Genomic DNA, 21,990 nt, shown 5'->3' with positions numbered 1-21,990 from the left:
AACATTAAAAATTACAAAATGTACAAGAAAATGATTATGCTTACTCACACAACAGCATTTTCTATGTTTAATATTTTTCATCAGAGATCTGTTCCTCTCGGAGGAGCTCTGGATTTAAGTTCATAGGGATTCCCTGAGCCGTCACCATCAGCTAAAGAGACAAGGTAGCAGACTACAATTCCCAGCATCCATTGCTGCCTATAACTGCCGGAATGTTTTTTCTATGATTGACAGCAGGATTGGCCAGTCATAGAGCATGGCAGGACTTGCTGTTTGTAAATCCCAACCCCTCCTCTAGGCCTGCCAAATAAAAAGCCAGGGAAGCAATTATTAGAAGTATTTATGGTATGTATAAAATCATCAAAACAAACACAAACTTTGGAATTTTATCTCGGGTAACTCACAGGAACTTGATGTGACTTAACTGTATTAAAGCAGTTGTTTAGTTTGTAAATATACAGCCTGTTACGTGCGTCACAAGTGAAACTTGGAGCTTAGAAATTTTATTTTCTTCTTTATTGTTTACTTTTGAATCATTTTAATATATTTTAACGGTTACAACAGCAAAATGACAAATTTGTTTCTGAGAGAGAATTTAAAAACAGCAGAAATATCAGTAAATACTGGAAGGATTGTATTATTATTCACATTTGGAGGGAGGTTTTAAATAAAAGTCATCAATTTAAAAAAAACCTTTTTGCAACACTAAATGCTATGCCAAATGCTTCTTAAATTAGGACAGATACAAATTAATTAAATTTTTTCTTCAGTTTTATATATTTTTTCTATTTATAACTCAAACTGACTATTTGATACTGTAGTTAAGGGCAGTTTCTGAAAGGAACTATAATTTCATGTTTTCATTCATACTATTATAATTTACACCCCTGACCATGACAGAAAATAAAAGGAACAAAATATTAATGTTTAAAGCTATATTTAGAAAAAATGGTTAAAACTTTGTGCATTTTATTTTACGTAAGAGGTCATATAAATGTAGTTTATATATCTGTGAATTTTGCTTATTTGATAGCATAGCTGGCAGTGATAAATTGGGCATAATGAAGCCACCTCTGCAGCTGAATAAAAGAAACTGTTTTAGCCATACCTGGCGGACTCCCGTGCTTACTTTTGAAATAGAGATACAGAGTCACGCTTGCAACTTTGTAACTTTGGCAACGGTCCACCTGAATGGCCACAAACGCAGCCAGGGCCCAGATACACTAGGTCCAGCTATGGGGTGAAGATTTCTGTATGGACTTGAAGGGGCAGTCTATGTCTGCCCCAACAAGACAATGACGTAAGGTGGGACAGGGGAAAACATATCCTATTGTCAGGCGTTCCAATACCTCGGCCCTCAGTCAAAATGCAGCAGAGCTATCTTAGCAATGCCTGGCCTAGACCCTCAAAGATGGGTAGTGGAATTTTGTTTTAAAAATATTACGTGGCCCCTGATCCAGGGGGCAGCCACTTCCCCTTTCTGGGTTGGGAGGCCACGTCCCCGTCCCAAAGCCAGCAAACATCTGCCAGACCCTCCAGCCATTCTGGCATGGGAGCACCCCAAATGCATCTCCAACTCGCCAAAGGCCCGCTATCCATGGCCTCTCCCTGACCCCATGAACTTTGGCACATCACTTATGGCAGGATGCACTTCCACCCCCATGGATTTTTGGAACCAGGAACTCATCAGGAACACAAAATTCCAGAACCAGGATATCTGCAGTCTCTTACCTGATTTCTGTATGAATTTACTCAGTGGTTGCTTATCAGCAGCAACCTCTTAATTGACCTACATGAACCCAGTGTTTACTTAACAGCAATTAGGCTTAGTAAGCTTAAAGGAACACACATCTATGCTCCAGCAGAAGAAGAATACATTGTATTTTACATGGTATAACATTGCTGTCCTTATAAAGCAGCACATTCTCTGACTTACTATAAGCAATGCCATGACAGATTTGCTAGCAATACTTAAAATTGTATGTCAGAATGCCTTAACATCACATTTCAAACTGTGACGCTTTGTTGCGTATACAAAACAATATTTTTCGAAAAACAGGAAGCCAGTCATTTCATGATAGGATCTTCTGACCTGGTGTCAAAATCTACAAGCAGTTACGATTGCCCTCTGATTGACTTCAGCAATTTACAAGCAGCTACACTTACCTAGCTTTGCCTATAAGGATGACTTAAATAGTGACTTAAAGCGACATCCCAGGTTAGCAGCTAAACAACACAGCCATCCCCTGGATCCTAGCCTACCCATGAGCAACATTACGAAAGATCCATTAGTTTATAATATTAAAGCCACTGACAAGAAAAGAATGTTAATCAGAATTCTAAATCACATTTAAGAGATTACTGATGGTGAAATACCCTGCTTAAAATTCATGTTCTATTCATGGTTCCATGATTTTTGATCAAAGATCATATGTGGTATTTTCTTGCACAGATGCATAACAAAATTAACTAAGCTGTAAAGCAGTGTGTGAATAGTATGGAGCAATTGCATACAGGACTACACAGGAGTCCAACTGTTCATTACTGATTGTCAGTCATTGCCAATGAAGATATGTTTGTCATTGATACTGGTCATTAGAATCAATGATCCTGAAACACAGGAGTCTGATGCAGTTAGTTGAAACCAATCAACTTGCTCTCACCAGCTCTATTACTTTCATTAGAAGACTAAACACTCTTTTCTAGAAGGCCACAATAAGATAAATCATCAAATATGATTCATTTGTTGCTAACTGTTTTGTTTGTAATATTGAAAATTTGTTTAACGCTGAAAGCATGATTCCAACCTAACAGTCTTATTTGTGAAGTGTGCAATCAAATGTATCCTCTATAATGTTGAAAAGATGTTTTAATGTGTCTGTAGAGCAAACATTTTTTAAATTAGGTGGAAAGATCAATTTGCAATATGTTTGCTCTCATGAATGTCCAGATCCGAGTATTTCTTTGTATTAGTTATATTACAATAGGTCTACCTACTGTAACATCTCTAACAAGGTATCTTCAATAAAAAAATGCTATAATTACAAAGAATTCTGCTAAACATTCCTCTGTTTGACAATGGTTTGAATATGTCATGTACTAGTGATGGCTGATAATATCTTTGGGGAGCAGTGGCTGGGAGTTACTGATTCTAATAGTTTGCAGGAGATCAGTCAACAATAATACCGTCACTAAAGCCACACTGGATTTTAACATCAAACTTCTGGGTTCAGCAACTCCTTTAAGCCAATTAGTTCAATTAGGTCATCAGCACTTACCTTCAATACAATAATATTCTCCTCACAAAAACTAGCAACAACAAATTTTAAACAAAATAATCATTTTTATTACTTCTTAACATGCTCACTAAATTTTGAAATGAACAATACTTCTGTGCTCTCACTCTCGTAAATGCTGCCAAAAAAATTGTGTTTTGTGCAATTTCAAACAACCAGTTGCGTTCATGATTCACCCTTCAAAATTTGCAGAATGTAGACTTACTATGTGCAAGGCCATGATGGAATGTCCCTGGGGCAGGTCCTGTGACTATTGCATCTGTTGATACAGCTGATTTTGGTGTAGAGTCTGAGCCTAATGTTAAAACCGTAGGGAATGTAAAGTGCATAGGAACAATGCCTGGCATCATCCCGAGTGAGGCTTGGCTCAGGGTTGCTGAAGTTATTTTCTGGTTTGTTGTATTAAAGGAAGGTGATAGAAGATTCAAAGATGGAGAGCTGGCAAGTAATGCTGCTCCTGTGGTAGCCTGTAGAGACTAAGACAGAAAATACCAACATAAATGCCCATTTTAAGCCAGTATTTAAAATCTTAATTCACTTAAAAGTCCATTTTAACCTGAATGACATTGGCATGTTAGTAGTTTGAAAACACCTGCAATAGAAGCATACTTTTTGTTTTGTATAACAGCACCTGAAACAAATTGCTGAGACAGTGAAATAAATTTTAATACTTCTGATTAAGCAATGCAGAGAACAAATGAACAAATTATTCAACAATTAGCAGGTCTATATTTTAAGCAGCTCAATAAGTAAATGCTACTTCCTTTGAATAGTGAAAAAGTTTTTTTTTCTTTGAGTGTGGCCTTTTTGCACACTAGTTCATCTCAGATAGAACAGGTCCACATTTGAGCTGCAAACCTACACATGCCTCCTCAACTCCAGAATGAGTTTAGATTAGGTACTTACAATTGCTTAATCCAAATTTATCCCAGAATGTATTTGTTAATTCAGATTTGGATTTAATTCCTGTGATCAAAATAATTCTGGTTGGTTCCCTCTAGGATTATGACAATAGATGCCTAGCAAGGGCCTGGAATAACATTCACCAGTGTGCAGAACAAGGAGTAAGTATCCTGTTCCTGAGGGCACCATGGTATATACAGTGCCTCAGCCACAGAAGGATAATCTTTCTTTAAATACATTTCCCACAGGTCTGATAATGTGGCAACCTGTCAAGAGTTTGGTGGGCATTGCTCCTATTTTTTTGTAGAATTGGTTAGGATAAGGTTTTCACCTATTTTGTCATTGATGCTTGCACTTAATGCAATTTTCTCACAGCACCATGAATTTAAGTCAAAGGTGGATACTGATAGGTGTCCCACTGTTATCAATGAGGGATACTCCAGGTTGAGGAGCGAGTACCCAGTTGTGTTAACGCAACAGGGTTGCTGTGCACCAGACAATAGAAGTAAAGCTTTGTAATGGGGAAAGAAGGCGGAGTAGGAGAGCTGAGCTTGAGGAACCTGAAGTATTACGAACAGGATTCCCAAAGGTTCTGATCTCCCCCAAGGCCAATCACATGGTAGTGTGGTAGATATAGTGCTGAACTGGCAACCCAGAGGTCTTCAGTTTAAATCTCTCGATGGCAAGTTGTGAAGTTGAGTTCAATAAATTAGGTAATTTGTAGGCTAGAACCAGGAAAACATGACCATGAAAGCTGATTGTTGTACAAACCCAACTAGGTCACTAACGTCCTTCAGGGAAGGGATCTGCAACCCCTTCACCTGACTCTGGTCCACACTACATCGTTATATGCTCTCCGAAGTGGCCTTGCAAGCCCCTCAGTTGTACAAACAATCACTATGCGAGGAGAGAGCCCAACACTACCTTCTTATGGCAACTAGGGATAGCTAATAAATCTGACCTTGCCAGTGTTGTCCACATGAGGATTTAAAAAAAAAATTAGTTTGAGAATCAGCTCACCAAAGCACAGTTGTTACATTCACCAAAGCTCTCCCATCAGATTTTAGGCCAAAACATCCATCTTGCCACAGTAACCCTTTATCAATGCATAGGTTAGAGAATACCTATCTGAAGTGTTGAGTCCAGCATTAGTAAAAGAAAGTAAAATGGAACTTGGGAGGGTAAACCCATGCAACAATGTCCTTGGTGTCTTTGCATTTGTCTCAACACCTAAACTGGCTGGTGTGACATCCTAGATGATATACAGGACTAACATTAGTTTAATTTTCCATTGGGAAATGCAAGAGAAAGGAGAAAAAATGATTGCCTTTTTCTTTAGTGTTCTTTTAAAAAGAAAGATTTTCCAGTGAAAACCTTGCTGCTAACCAACATTTTCTGCATCTTTTTAGGTTAATTAGGTTACATAATTTAACAGTATTTTGAAAGTCAAAGCTAACTTTTACTTATATGTGACAAAAATCCTAAACATGAATTTGCACCTCATTCAGGTAGATCAAAATGAAACACTATTGCCAAAGTTCACACCACAAAGTTCCAAGAGTTTTTTTCTTTGCATTCGGTCAAATATCATTTTGTGAGATGAATGCATCAGCGTATACATATAGTGAGAACTAAAGTGAGTGAAGTGATTCAAAATGGTTATCTCAATTCAGCTTGATAATGATTAAATAACTGGAAACATTAGCACAATACCATTAAATAGCAAAAATGCACAAAATATTAGCAAATATAAGCACAAAACATTTGGAGGTGTACAGCTCAGTTTCATCCAACCACTGGATGTGGTCTTATAGGAAGGAGGTACAACAGTATACTAAGACAATTGGTGAATTCTTACAGGGTAGAAAAAATACCTTAATTAAGAAAGAATACCAGCAAAATAGGACTTGTACGTGAGAATAAAAAAAAACAAGTATTTCCCATTCTCTGGTTTCTGAAAATACACATGCGCTTCAGAAAAATAAAATCTGACCATAGATCTGTATGATCTAATGCACAAAATAACCAGATGTGACCAAGAAACACAACTTAATTCTAATAAGCAGTAACCAGTTTGACAAAAAAATCTCTTGCTTTGATCAGTGTTAGTGCTGGCCTAACCTACAACTTTAGAAAAGTAGCAAATAATTGATTATTCAAATACATAAGTATTAAGGGATACCAGGATACAATTAAAAGGCCAATATCAGAATCAGTATATTAAATTATAGCCTTTTAATCTTTTCTTTCCAACAGTTATTAAATCTATGTTGTATATTTTAAAAATATGTCCATACATTCCTATTTACACTCACCAGCATTGCTCCTGTAGCTGTGGAACTATTAACAACTGAAGGTTTAAGAGAAGAAGTTAGCAATTTAGCTACACCCTGTGTCCCACTACTTGAATCTCCATTACTACCACCTGGAGGGGCCACTAGCGTAAGTTTCTGAGAAGTGGAGGGCTTCTTTACATTTGCATTAGGCGACTGCCGATTTAATGCTTGTCCTGGAGATGGAGACTGTCTATTTAGATGAGTACTATTGGACACAGAGCTTTGAACATTGGATATATTCTGAATAAGGTTACTGGAAGGGGTAGAATGTTTAGTTGCCGTGACAACAGTCATCGGAGACTTGAAGGTCTGATTTGCAGAGCTCTGTGAGTTGGTATGTTTTGCTGTACAACTGACAGAAGTAATTGAAGTGCCAAGCGTTCTTTGAGGACTGGGAGAAGTCTGTATATTACTTGCTAAAGATGAGGAGACAGAATGGAAATTCTGAGTCTTTGTTGAGGTTTTTAGGTGCTGAATTAATGGCCGTTGTTGCAATTGACTGGTAGTTTTAGTCTGAGAACTGCTTTGCAGTTTGCTTATGCTAAAAGATGGCGATGACATGTAGCTTTTCTGGTGCGAGGTGGTCTGATGGTACTGTTTAGCAGCCTGTGTCGACACCTGGCCTTGAACTTGGGGCTGCGATGTACGTTGCAAACCAAGATGCTTCGGCTTGTTTTGGAGAGTCTCTGTGAAACTTTTGCTGTTCGCTGAAGAATGGTTTTTAAAGGTAGTAATAAGACTAGTGGTACTTTCTGAAGTCCTTTCCTGAGACAGCTGTCCCAAAGCTAATGCCTGTTCAGCTAAAAGATTGAGAGGTGAATGTGACTGAGCAGCAGGTGATGGAGCAGATGAGGGAGTTGGAACTTTCTGTACATGTTTCTTTTCTTCTGATGACACCACTACTGTTATTTTGTCACTCAATGAATTTGATACTAAAGAACTGAAGTTCTTGGTACCTCCTGCAGCATCATTGAGAGCAGCCAAAGCTTCAGACACATCTTCCAGAGAAGGCTGGTTAGTGGGTAAATCCTCATCAAGGGAATCGTCTAAACTGAAGGACTGAGGGGTTGTCGTATTACTGGAACTCTGAGCAGCATTGGAGGAAACGGACACATTTACTGGGGTCAAAGGTGAGGTGCAAGGTCCTTGCGCGATGGAGGCGGCGTTACCACAATGAACTGGGGTACTTGATAAATGCAATTTTCGTTCAGTCTTTAGCATCTGATCCTGCAAAAGAAGCAAAAATATATTAATGTTGAACCCTTTTAAAGTCAGATTTATATTGCATTGCCTTCCTGATTCTGTAAATGTTTTTTGTCAAACTATTTTTCCAATTCTTTGTACTACATCCTTCAATGGTATTTATTTCTAGAACGGGGTAGATTATTTTAAACTTACGTATTAGAAACCGGTACTTTATTCACCATTTGCTTGAGAGATTGGACATTTCACTACATGAAAAAAGGTTTGTCTGTGCAGGAGCGCGGTTTAGCTCAAGTGAAGTTTGTGGTAGTGGATTAGATGACTACTATTTCATATCGTTGAAAAACTGCTGTAAAAATGACTATAATTTCATTTTAGAGCAGTTCATTATTATCAAAAGAGAATTCGCAGCCATTTTGGTACAAAAGGATCAAATGCCTGAGTGGTGGATTTGTATTCCAATAAAATACTTTTCAAAGGGTGACCTAATATCCTCAATACACCTAATAGCACTTACCTTCATTTTAGTCTTTGGGGCAGCAATGACTTTCTTCTTAGATCTAAAATAAAATGTAAATCAATATTAGTATTCAGCCACAGTTAATACTGTATCTCATTATTTCAACAATGCAATTCCAAATATAATTATCATTTTCACATGGCGTTGTTCAAAGACAAAAATAAATTAAAAATTGTGTTTCTCCTTGCAATTCCGCTGAACCGACCTGGAGAGTGGCAGGGAGCAGGCCTGCTTTCGATACTTCTATGAGGGAGGGAGGATAGCTGGAGCATCAGGGGCTGAGAGCGCGCGCCCGGGAAGGAGAATACACAGCAGACGACCCAGGATGGAGGATCAACAAAGGAGGGAGGATGAGGGGAAGAGAAGAAATAGAATACTATAATGGCAGCTGAAGATGGTTTGAATTCTTTTTCCCAAATGATCCATGGTGCCATGTAGCTTGTAATGGCCAATATTGGGATCTGATTGGTCATGGTGTCACACGGGTGAGCATGAACTGGTCATGGATGCTTTCTACAATAATGTGGCTTTGCAATTTTTGACACAAAAGGGTAGGTTTTCGTCTTCACTGTCTGGGTGGTAATCTAGAGGAGTGGATCTCAATGGAATGAAAATCAGGCAGGTTCTATAAAAGGGCTGGTAAGTCACTCCGCCAACATGAAAATCTATCCCAAAATGTCTTTAAAAAGTCTTTATATTTAAAAAAACTAATGTCTTAGTTTTAATTTTGCGCACTTTCGACTAGTTACATGAATGAGGTTCTCACAGTTAGGGGTTAACACATTACTAAAGTTGTTGGTATTGAAAAAATAATAAAAGTACAGTAAATGCACAGGAGCAGTGAAGATGCAAATACTCACGGTATTGAGGTGATATGAGCATGTACCTTCCTGCTTTCTTTGAACAATGTTCTGTTGAGGAAAAACAATCAAAATACTTTTCATTCTTTTTTTTTTAATACCTTACAGACCAGGTAACTAATCTTTTAAACAACTTGACCACAATCTAGCACAAAGTCTATGCCACGCTGCAATCGCCATCAGAAATTATGTTTTAAGTAATATCTAGCTGTGATTTTCCACACTCAAGATATTGGGTGATGACAAGGCAGAAATCCAATTGAGAGATTCAACTGATGAACAAACTACTGAATCATTATAAATCTCAAGGTTTATAATGTCACCAGCATAATATGGAGCCTGAACTGCTACTTGCAATCTTTTGACAGGTACTCATATTGTGACGAATCCATGAAAATGCTTATACATCAGCTGCTTCTTTTGATGTTGTTGGTTGGCAATAACTGTCATAGGAGCTCAAAGGATATTGTACTATTTTTGACAGTGAAATATATTGAGAAAACATGTCAGGGATTGGTGCTCTACATAAAATAACTCACCGCATGACTCAAGTACTGCAAGCACGAGGCAATTATAATGACCACTGCATGCTTGTTAATTTTGCCCTATTGTATTTATGCATGACATTTGATTTGTAATTTTTTTTAATAGCTCAATTTCTATGTTGCTTTTAGAATTTCAGGCAGACTTACAACTACAGAGTAGGTAAGAGGCTGCAGAACACCACAGATGGTGACATTATGTTAAAAACTGCTCAAAGGAAGATTTATTTAAAGTCCCATAACTTTTCTTCTTTGTTGTAACCATACCAAAATCAGTAAGACACACTTAATGCAGCTTCCATTTTTGTTTCTCTTTTAGTTCTTTGAATGGTGTTATTGAAAAACCATTAGGAATGACAAGCAGAGAATGGAATTCGATACTTTTGAAAAAAATACACCGCGATGAACAGCTCTGACAACTTTGATGGAAGCTCAGATGCTGCCAATTTAGTTCTAGGTTTCAGCAAAGGGACTTCCAAAGAGTCATCTCACTCCTGGACTCTGTTCGCGCACAGAACAGTGCGAGTGCTGAGGTGCAGCCCCATGACAATGGCATTGGCAACACAGGGGTGGCAGATGCTGTTCTCTCTCTGGATGACAGCATGCCTACTTCCCTGCCAGCCTCTGAAGCAGTGTGAGTCTTGGTGTCAGACTGTCCCGGCTACTGCTAAGGTGCTGCGAGAGCTCCTCGAGGTGGACCATCATGGCCGTTCAAGTGACCTCAGTGGAAGTTCAGCAGCCTTTCACCATCCAAGGTGTTAACACTGGGGAAGCATCCCGTAGAAGCACCAGAATAGGCAAAAGAGTACAGAAGACAGGCACTATGGATTTGCACAAGGGTGAATTTTGGTTCTCAAGCACCACTGTAAACAAACTTGAAATGAACTGTGATCAACCAGTTTGCTGCTATGCTTCATTTTCTTTGCAGTGATGTTTGTGTTCAAGATTAGGGCATTAATCAGTTGGATATAGGGAGTGGCAGTGAAGATCAGAGGGACTGCTAGTGCATTTGGTCGGGGGGGGGCGGGTGGCGGGGGTGAAAGAGGGCTACTTCAACTGAACCTATCATTGATTAGAGCTGCGGCAGCATTGCTGGCCTTTGCTCTTTCTCTTCATCCATGGCTGCCTGGTCTTTCTGAAAGTGCTCTTCAGACTAGTACAGGCAGAGGAACCTCTGTCTCGGAACATCAATGGTTTGCTCTAGGCGAGCTTTGGTTGTGGCATTGCTTTGAATGCACCGTCTGTGCTCAGATTCCTGACAGCAGTCATGAGCCAGGCGTTCAGTGGATAGCCCTTGTGGATGGGAAGAGAGGTGAGGGGGAAATTGAGGACTGGTACAGACAAAGGCATCATGACGACTTCCAGGAAACCAGGTACAGACCTGTATTATCCTCTCCCTACTAATGAATATTCCGGGATCTTCATATGGAGCACCCAGGGCAATGTGTGTGCAGTCAATTATTCCTTGGACTCCTAGGAAGCCAGGAATTTGGGCAATTCAGAGTTTTCTCTTGTTGCTTGGCATCCTCCATGGGAGAGTGACAAAATTGTTCTACTTGTTGAAGAGTGCCTTATGCAGCACTGCACTACAAATTGACTGATTTTGCTGATGTCACCTGTTGCAGCCTGGAATGATCCTGAGGCATAGAAATTGAGGGCCACAGCTATGCATGCTCTGCTGCTGAGTTCCAGTTGTTGCTGCAATAGGCGACATAGCTCAGTCACACACTCCCTGGCTGTGCGGAGGCGCTCTTCACTCAAGTTAAGGTAGGAGATCATGTTGTGGAAGACCCTCACGCTGTAAGTCCTCCTGCACCCTGCTCTCCTTCACCCTCTTGTGTCAGCAGCTGCAGGTCTCCACTGTCTTGCTTGCTGCTGATCCTCCTTCTGCTGCAGCCCCAAAGGTCTTCTCAGCAACACACCAATTTTGTCACAATAAACAGCTGAAGCTCTTACACAAAGTGCTAAAGCTACAAAAAGTCACTTTCCAGAACTTTACCAAACAAATATCTCAGCCATAGCAGCCAAGAAAAACTCCTCCAAGCCCACTAGCAGCCTAAAACGACTAACAAGAGACTTACCCGAGTGGATTGAGGATCCCTTTAAATAGCAGCTTGCCGGCCGACTTTTGGCACCAAGAATCATTGGGTGAGCCTAGAAACTGGCGAATCCAGTGCCCCACAATCCAATCTAGGAAAAGGGTCTTTTGAAGGACCCTTATTTTAATGACTTCAGCATTCCATACAGACAGCCGCCCTGACCAAAATGGCAACCACCAAACTTCTGGGGAACACTGGGCACGGGATACCACTTGCTAGGCCACTTCAGAGGACAGTTAAGAGTCAACCACGTTGGTGTGGGACTGGAGCCAAACTGGGTAAGGACAGCAGGTTTCCTTCCCTAAAGGACATTAATGAATCAGTTGGGTTTGAACGACAATCTGACAGCTTCATGGTCATTTTTACTGATGGTAGCCTTTTTAGCTCCGGATTTAAAAAAAAACTGAAATCAAATTCTCTAACTGGCATGGTGGGATTTAAACTCATGGGGCTCGAATTTAGCAGGCCTGCGGGTTCCCAGCGGGTGGTCCTCCGGGAGCGTGGTCAACACGCTCGGCGAAATTAGTGGGTTGCCCACGCGATCGTAGCAGGCAACCCACTAATAGGAATCAATTACCTGCTCCTCCGGGGTCCACGGCGCTGGCCTGCGCGTCGGTCGGGCTGCGCATGCGCAGTACGATCTGTCAGCTGGAGGCTCTCTAGTTAAAGGGGCAGTCCTCCACTGACAGATGCTGCAACCAATGGGACAAATTGCAGCATGGAGCAGCCCAGGGGGAAGGCTGCTCCCAGTTTAATGATGCCTCACCCCAGGTATCATCAGATGGGGTGAGGAGGAGGGGGAGGACACAGATCTTCCCCCCGGCGGGCGGGAGGAAGCGGTCTGCCTCTGCCACCAAGAAGGCCTGGCTCGAGGTGGCAGAGGGGGTCACCTGCGCCACCAACATATCGCCCACCTGCATACAGTGCAGGAGGCGCTGCAATGACCGCAGTAGGTCAGCCGCAGTGAGAACACGAAGTCTTTCCCCTACACTCCGTCTGCCACAACACTGCCCCCACCCCACATCTCCTTCGGCACCGCCAACACTATTCTGTCACATCACCCTTCATACCCACTCACACCCCATCCTCATCTTACCTCCACCTACTCACCTCGCCAGTACTCACCCTGCCACTAACACGCAACCCAATCCTCATACAATCTCATTGCTCCATCCCATACTCACCCTCTCGTGCATCTCCCTCACGGCCAGCCTCACTCAACCTGCCACCACCTGTGCTGCAGCCACAGGGCATGCATCACATATGTGCAGTAGGCAGCGTAAGGCAAACGTCTCGTCAGCATGAAGGGGGTGCACAAGGGTGTCTGAGGGTTTGTCATGGGTGTTACCCATATTGAATTTCAGAGCAACAAACAGCACACATTATATTGACACCACCACTGCCATGTCTCCGCGAATCCTGTCCGTTGTGTCCAATAATGCCCGCTCCTGGGTATCACTATGAGGACCCACCACTGATGCCACCCATCGTGTCACTGCAGAGTAGGTGCAGGTGTATTTGCAGGGCTCGTCCGCGCAGACGACTGAGAGACATCGGCGGTGTAGCCGGCTGCACCCTGGAAGGATGCGGAGGAGAAGGTGTGGAGGGCAGTGATGACTTTGCCAGCGACAGGTAAGCAGTTGGTGCTGGGGCCAGCCAGGAGCAGCTCGGCATGAAAGAGGCTGCAGATCTCCACGACTACATGTCGAGCGAATCTGCGCCTCCCTCTGCACTGCTGCTCGGAGAGGTCCGGGGAGCTGCGCCTCGGTCTGTGGACCCTGTGGCGAGGGTAGTGCCCTCTGCGACGCGTCTCTCTCTGCGGTAGCCCTCCCTCCTGCTGTGCAGGTGGGCGTGCAACAACACCGTGTTGGGGGGATCCACGTCTCTGCGGCGGACGGCGTGGACTGCGAGGCTGCTGGTGCTGGTCATGCTCTTCGTCCTCCGAGGGTCTCCACACACCACCCAACTGGCAGGCGTTGGTCTGAGGGGTTGTGCAGGGTAGGTGTGTGGTTCCTCGGACTGGGGCTGCGGTTTCGTGTCGGTATGTCCTCTGGCTTGGCGGGGGGTGGTGGAGGGCAGGGGTTGCCCTATGTGACGCGGTGGCCTCCTGCGTGGGTGAGGGCTGTCCCCCGTGGAGTGCACCTTGGCACCTGCCACAGGCTGCTGGCTGCAACACGCCTGGTTGGAGGGAGACTGTTTCCCCCAGTGTGGGAAACTCACTGCCTTGAACCGAAAATCCCACACTTCCTCTTTTGACAGCTGCTTCAGCTCATTAACTGACCACAACGAGCAAGGTAAGTACTCTCAAGTGGAACCCCGCTGGCTTTAATTGCCTGCGGGATTCCCACAAGCGGGGCTTGCGCGCGCAGCCCCGCATGTCAGCGCGGTACCCGGAAGTGGCCGGGATTTCGTCGCGATCCGGTCACGTGACCGGATATCGGGATTTTTGGGGCCACCCCGCTGGGAACCCGCCGGAAACACGATCCTAAAATCGAGCCCATGTTCTCTGGATTAGTCCAGCCTCTGGATTACTAGTCCAGTAATATAACCACTATGCTACCATAACCAAAATTTCTTAGCAAGAAGCTTCTGTCCCTCTTATTAATGCCCATTCTCACTCTGTACAGAATCTTTGTTTAACTCTTTATTTGGTCATTTTTAATTTTAGTTAAAACACTACCTATATTATGTTTCTTACACTCCTTTGTCACGTACCTCGCTTGCATCCATCCTTTAGGCCAGAGTGGTTTGACCTCAGATTCAAGAAAAGCCTTTAGGTAGTCCTCTGCAGCCTGGGACTTGTTTCTCTCCAGCTCATAGCAACCCATCTTTGTCCTCACCACACTGCACAGCAAGTCTCTGTACCACAAAATAAAGTGTAAACCAACTGTGAGGTGATGGTACAGTATGTTGATGTTCTAAGAAGGGCATAGAGTACCCACAGGAGCAAACCTCTCACGTTCCATTTTCTCCTATTGCTCAGGATTCATGGTCCAAGCATAACTTAAATATAAGATCCTGGTCCAGGCATAGAATTGCCTCATATTATTTGATTTGTTACACTTAGCACACTAAATATAGTTAGTTTGCTGCCAAATGGCATCTAAAGGCAGTAGTATATTTAAAAAATGTAACAAGTTTACATTAACTGCTTCTTCTCCCCCCGCCCCCCAGCCCCCCAATCTTGATTGCACACAATCTGGAGAGGATGCCTTAAGACTGGATGGTAGTCTAAATCTCACCTCCAATTTACAACATGAAGGTGACTAATTCCACACTTCTAAATTGTTCACGGATTCATCACCATATTCTGCTTGCTGAATACACTTCAAGAACATGAAGCAAGCAGAACAACCTGGATTTTCTCTCATTGCATTGTTTTTGGCTGTTTCATATCAGAGATCTGGTCTGGCTTTAGGTTCAAGTCCAGACCAGATTGAAAGGTCTCCTCTGGCTGTAAAGGTCCATAGCAAAATGAGTTTATACAGGTTCAATGATATTCCTAATTTGTGAGTTCACCACACAAAATTGCCAATAATTCAGCACTGTTTAGCAATCACATGCAAAAAAATTATGAAATTACGCATAGATTCTATGAAACCACAAAATGGAAATTCCCAACTGGTACAATACAGGGTGCTATTTTGAGACTGCGGTCAAGGCACACTGGGGCAAATTTTCAACTTCAGCGCAAGGTTGATAATCTGGTGGAGCAATCGCCCATCCATTATAGAACCCACCCAATTTTTATTCTATTATTCTGTGCTCCACCAGATTACCGGCCATGTGGTGAAAATGGAAATTTACCCATTGTTTCTGCAGAGTATAGGATGGTTTAAGTTGCAATGAATCCATGATATACATAACCTGAGAGCGCTTAATGCAGGCAATGAATGCAAAACTTGAAAATATTTCTCCATCTCTATGAGCATAGTACATACCTTTGTAAAAAAAGCACTCGTTGATTGGCTTAATATTGTACATTCAATTTTTTTCTCCTCCAAATCTAAACTTGCTGATCTCAATAAAACACCTCCCTCCATTGTTCCATTCTGTCCTGCCATTATGACCAACATCAAGTTTTATCTCCACCAGGATTATCAAATCCTGCCTCCTATTGTCTTCATGCATCTCTACCATCTTAAGATGCGTGCCTCCAAATTTACACCTATGCTGTCTTCTTTATTTCTCTTACTCCTAGTCCACCTTTCCTGCTCCTTAGAATTGTTTATATTTACCCTGTTGCTAAGAAAGGTGATCCCTCTTACTCTTGCCCCATTGCCCTTATATCGGCACTTTCTAAAATTACAGAAACTTGTTAGTTCTCAAATTATCCACTACCTTAAAAGTTCTGGACTAATCCACCATCTCTAATATGATTTTCACCTTGGCTGTTCCACTGTTGCTGATGTTACACCTCTGAATCTTGACTCTTTCACACTTTGGTGAATTGCTTCTCATTGTCTTGGATACCTTCACAACTTCTTATAGTCCAACACTCCAAAACAACATCATAAGTTCTCCTATCGACACCATGCTCATGGCATTTAGTTTCTTCTCAAATTGCTCTGTCTGTACTGTAGTCGAGTACACATCCTCTGACCTATATTCCATCGAATCGGAGGTCTTTCAGGGTTCTCCTCTCTTCCTTCTTTGCATCAATGACCTATTCCACTAATCACCTTAGTCACTCTTTTCCTAATGACTCCAGCTACAATGAATTGATTACAGTAGGCCAATTTGAAATGCAGTCTTGTCATTCAATGTGCAAATACTCAGTTACCAACTACAGCATAGATATAATCCACCACTAATTGCAATTGGCTGAACTTAAAAGGCATCCTGTTCACACAAAAACTGCCTTATGTGGTCTGACACAACAATCGAAATATCAAACCTTATCTCATCATTCCAGTGAAACTTTTTACGAGGTCCCACAATTCTTCTTCCCATCTTGTCTTCATCATCATCATCATCGGAGAACATTCTCTCCTTCTGGTCTTTATCTTCTCCCATCATCCTGCAGATCAGAAATTTGAAATAAATTGAAAATTCACCAACTGATCAGTAAGAATCGGCAATTCATCAGGAATAGCAGAATCCAATATTTGGTTGACAATGCTTATTGGTGCCTTGATGCTACCAATGCTTCCTACAAAGATGAATGAGTAGCCATATTGATCAGTAACTATATCATTTTTATAACTACCTGAACAGGGGTTTATTATCCTACATAGTAGCAAGTAAATGACTGAAAGCATTTGCTTGATTTAGCCTGAGAACAGACTGTGTGCACACAAAGACAGATTCTTGTTGCATGGGCAATTAAAACAATTAAATTTGTTTTAAGTATATTTTCTTCATCTTTCTCCATGCCATTCACTACCCCAGCAGAGAAGGCTTTCTACTAACGATGTTTTGTATCAGTTGCTAGAAAGTACACGAGAGAGGCCTGGAGTGACTCATCCTTTCACTATAGGGGAGCACCTGACATCTGCTCACGGTCTTCCAAGAGTTAAACTGGTAGGTCATCATGTGGAATGTCATTAGCATGAACACATATCTTAGCATTCCATGGGACTATGATATAGTACAACACTGCACTGTCCGTCCGAATTTTCTTACATTAGAATGTACAGATCATTTCTGCAATTTTCCACCCCATATTGAATGTACATTGTGTTGTCATCCTTGTAATGTTACATGTCCAATGTTTTTCAATGTGTACAAATGTCAAACCTGTGCAGCCACTTCACTTGAAGCATCACTGGATGTTTTTTCTCCATAAAGAAAGTATATTGTATAGATTAAATTGGATAAGTGAGAGGCAGGGGATATTACAAACTGATCCGGTTTACTACTACATTACTGGTTTGGGTTTTGCATGCTTACTCTTGGTAGCGCCTCAAATCAATAAGACATTACGTACACAATTGTAATTCAGTGCACACCATTGATTATTGTACACACAACGGTAAAACTCCACGGTTGATAATCTCAGCTGTGGATAGCGTGTGGCACAAGGAGACCCAATAAAGGAAAGGAAGGGGAGAAAAAGAATGTAAAAATGGCCATTTTAGCCTCATCATAAAAGGCCATATCAGATTATATAAACTGACATTTATTGGCAATCATTGGTACTTCAAGAACTGGCTTTGAATGCAAGTGCAATCCACTGTATTGCTATATGGCACATACTTGGCAATTTTGGCTTGGCTATGAGCCTGGCAGTCAACCTGATACTTTGCCATCTGATTTGGCATTGCTCTCCCAATTGCTTCTTTTAGTTTCTGTATAGGTTCCTTCAGCCGGCCATCCTGTGAGAAAACAAATTAAAACAAAATGCATCTTTCTTCTTTACTAAAATCCAGCACGTATCACTAAGGCCTGGGTAATAGAATGGATTTAGAAATTTATAGATAGCATCTTTGACCCTTGACCCTCGCCCCCACACCCCACCCTGCCCTGAAATTAACACCATCAATTCTATACAAGATTTGCAGCATACTTGTGATATTTTAGTAGATCCAGGGTTTTAACACTATACAGGTCTGATGTACAGTCTGCAGAGTATTGTACTCCTGTAATTAAATACAATGACATAGAACTTTTCTTCTGCCACTACAGGGAGCTCTAATACTTACAGTGGCAGAAACCCGTTAAAAGAAAATTTGGCAATCCAAAATGTAATTTATGATGAAACTGGTCAGATTAACTAGGTACAACTGAGGCAAGACTATCTGAATGGCTCCAACTGGAATAATAAACACAAGATTGTAAATATTATCTAAAGTGACATAATCAAACACTGGATTCCCCTGCAGCTTATTTATAGAATAAATGTTTTATGATCACGTAATAAAAGGAAACCTATACAATACAATGCAAACGTGACAACTTTTATTAAAAAAGTTTCCCGTAGAATCCTTAAAATTTATTTCATATTTATTATACACAGTGAAACCTGTATAAATGCTCACCTGCATTAAACAGTCACCTGTCTTTACCAGCCATTTTGCCCCAGTCTGTAATAATTTTTAAGGGAAAAAAAAAATTAGTTGCTTAACAGAACTTCCACATCAGAATTAGGGGAGTATAGCAATCTTCCCCGTCTCCTCTTTCACCTCGTCTAAAAAATATTTTATGAAGAAAGCAATATAGGAGCTAAAGCAGGATATATGCTGGTCATGTATGTAGAACCAGATCTTACTTCATGTTAAGTCAATTACACTTGAAACAATTATACATTTGTTGATTTGACATGGTTTTATGCTGGCAGATCAAGTTTCATGAGTTCAAGAGTCTACTCCTCTTAATTCAAAATTGCTTAATTCAAATTATGTGATAATTCAAAACATTAAAGCACTAAAATCCTACTTTCCTGTTACTTACATTGCTTAATTCAAATTACTGGATAATTCCATTTTTTAAAGCACAAAAACTGACATTGAATTATCAGAAGACTATAAGAATGAAACATGTATGACCGTAACTTCTCGTGATCACTTTCTAAGGGTGGCACAATTAAACAAATCCAATATGAATCGAATGCTTTTACTAACCAAACAATATTGAGGAAATTGTTATACTAATAACTTACCCAAATTCAACATAATATGTTTCGGATGAATTTTGTAGAATACACATAAATAATAAGTATCAATGTGTTATTAACAATAAAAGACATTAATATTTGAAGTACCATGGTGACTTCATTGTTTTCCTGGAAAGCAACTTTTGTTGTAACACATTTATTTTTTCAATAGGAACCAAACCAGGATTAACAACTACTTGTGTTAAGCAGCTGATTGTTGTTGGTCCGGGAGTGACTACTTAATGCAAACCATCTTTTGCACAAGACTTGTTACGTAAAGAAACTAACGGGAGTGACTGTTTATGTTACTAAACACTTATCAATATTTTCCAAATTAGGCTAAAATGATTACTGAAGTAAGAGGAGTTCCAACGTTATATTTGTTTTTGTGATATAGTGCACTGCCATTGACTCTTATATTTTGTATTTTTTTTAGTATTGGTTTATCAGAACACAATTAAATGCAGGTAGAAAATACTTAAACATGCAGGCTTTTAAAACAAAAACTTTTAACAACTCTGAAATATCCAAGTGTCAGCTTGGCTCAGTAGCAGCACTCATGGCTCTGAATCAGAAAGTCGTGCGTTTCTGATCCTTTCAGATCAGACATTAAACCAAGGTCCTGTCTCCCTGTTCACATGCACATAAAAGATCCCATAGCACTATCTGAAAAGCAAGGCAGTACTCCCAGTGTACTGGCCAACATTTATCCCTCAACTAAACACCACAAAAAACAGATGATCTGGTCACTTATCTCATTGCTGCTTGTGGAACCTTCCCGTGCACCAAATGGCTGCTGTGGTTGCCTACAGAACAACAGTGACTATACTTCAAAAGTAATTCATTGGCTGTGAAGCGCTTTGGGACGTTCTGAGGTTGTGAAAGTTGCTGTATAAATGCAAGTTCCTTCTTTCTAGTTTCTTTAGTTTTTCAAAATGATTCATACACAATAACTTTTGGAGTATAGTGACTACTATATATGTAAATGTGGCTGCAATTATGTGCACATCAAAATTCTACAAACAGCGACAAAATGGATGATCAATTTTTTGATGTTGGTTGAGGAGGAATGTTAGCCAGAATACAAGCCAGACTCCCTGATCTTTATCATCCATCTAAACAGACAGACGAGGCCTCTGTTTAACAACTTATCCGAAGGATGGCTTCCAACAACCTAGCACTTTCTTGGTACTGCATTGGAGTGGGAGCCTAGCTTAGGTGCTCAGAGTCTCATGATTCAGAGGCAAGGGTGCTAATAAATGAGCGAAGCTGACACTTGGTGTTACCTAACCACTAATTCTCAGTTTGACTGGTCTTTTCTCCTACTCTTTTCAACTTTGGTAATGCCCTGAACTATAGACTTTGATCCTTCACCTAAGTTTCTCAATAGAACGTGAAAGTAGTTTCATCCAGACTTCAATCAACAGCCTTTCAGCTCCAATTCTTGTTGTGATTAGGAATGGTTACATTGCAATAGGACAATGTATGCAACCATAAAATATTAAAAAGAATGAGTGGAAGGTTGTAATTTAATCTTGGGATATGCGTAACTTTTTAAAACTACTGGAACTTTCCTCTGATGGATACGATATACAGTCATCTAAAAGTCCTAGAATAAAATATAGCCTTACTGCCTGCTCTGAACCATCCATCATTTTCACATGTTTACTGCTGAAAAAAAACATATATTGTAGTGTACAGTGTTGTGTATTGAAAAACCCTAAGTGGGAGTTATGGCTAGGAGAAGAAATGAAGCAGCAAAATAAGATTTAGCTCACTGGTAGCTTTCTAAAAGGTTGGAAAAGCAACATGAAGAGGTTTACCCTTGGATGAGAAGAGGTTAGTATTTTAAAAATTGTATAAAATAGACCATGAGTTAATGTAATTTGTTACATTATTACAACTTTTACAGAGAAATCCACTGGAAATAGAATAAGTGTATCATCACGTTGATAAAGTAATATTACAAAATATTTGATTACAAACATATAAAAAAAACCTATCCATTAATATACTATTAAAAAAAGATTTTCGTTCAAAACTTACAACAAAAATTACAAACAAAATGTGGTCATCCACAGCAGATTGATACAATAAATATCTCCGCTGTGTGAGTGACTATTGCTGACTGTTGCCACTAAACCTTTCTGCAAAGACTTATAAGCAGTGCAACGTAAAGCACAGAACTTTCTGAGACAGAACAAAAGTTCCGCTACCGCCATGCTGACCACCCACCCAATAGTATGCAATTAGCAGTTACATGGCTTATGGTGGTTCACCATACATACATAGATAAACCTGGGCAGTCTTGTTTGTACACACTCCATAGCTGTGCTGTCTTTAATTTTTTAACAATGACCAAATGAGCAGTTAAGTGTCGTTCACTGCTGAAAAATAATTGAAAAATTACTACTACATTGCATTTTGAAAAACAAATGCTTGATATGCAAAATGTGTCAATTGGTTCTATAAAAAGAAAAGAACAACAGAATCATACTGTAAAAGGTGGCGTATCAGTTGCATATTCCTGCACATACACTTTGTAGCAACTTTCATACTGCATTTTAAGCTACATCCCAGATTCAACGTGAAAGATCTAAATGTTTCACAATACGACATTGGGGCTCACATAAATTG

The 21,990-nt window shown here is 40.6% G+C and overlaps 1 protein-coding gene across 4 annotated transcripts in view; it reads right to left on the bottom strand.

Moving 5' to 3' along the window:
* Nucleotides 1–21,990, bottom strand: part of LOC137340679 (ubinuclein-1-like) — a 55,891-nt gene that overhangs the window by 5,726 nt on the left and 28,175 nt on the right. For 3 of the 4 annotated variants that reach the window (XM_068003330.1, XM_068003333.1, XM_068003332.1), the window contains exons 9-16: nucleotides 18,740–18,784; nucleotides 17,958–18,076; nucleotides 16,657–16,779; nucleotides 14,475–14,618; nucleotides 9,119–9,169; nucleotides 8,256–8,298; nucleotides 6,515–7,762; nucleotides 3,502–3,772 (exon numbers count right to left, since the gene is read on the bottom strand). In XM_068003330.1, coding sequence (XP_067859431.1) covers nucleotides 3,502–3,772; nucleotides 6,515–7,762; nucleotides 8,256–8,298; nucleotides 9,119–9,169; nucleotides 14,475–14,618; nucleotides 16,657–16,779; nucleotides 17,958–18,076; nucleotides 18,740–18,784 — 2,044 coding nt within the window. Of the gene's footprint in view, nucleotides 1–48; nucleotides 301–3,501; nucleotides 3,773–6,514; nucleotides 7,763–8,255; nucleotides 8,299–9,118; nucleotides 9,170–14,474; nucleotides 14,619–16,656; nucleotides 16,780–17,957; nucleotides 18,077–18,739; nucleotides 18,785–21,990 lie in introns of all 4 variants that reach the window. The other variant, XR_010966854.1, reaches the window with a different exon arrangement.

Source organism: Heptranchias perlo, chromosome 22 (genome assembly GCF_035084215.1).
Source record: "Heptranchias perlo isolate sHepPer1 chromosome 22, sHepPer1.hap1, whole genome shotgun sequence".
Taxonomy (NCBI): Eukaryota; Metazoa; Chordata; class Chondrichthyes; order Hexanchiformes; family Hexanchidae; genus Heptranchias; species Heptranchias perlo.
The sequence above is the reverse complement of the archived record's forward strand: the minus strand, read 5'-3'. Positions and strand labels throughout refer to the sequence as shown.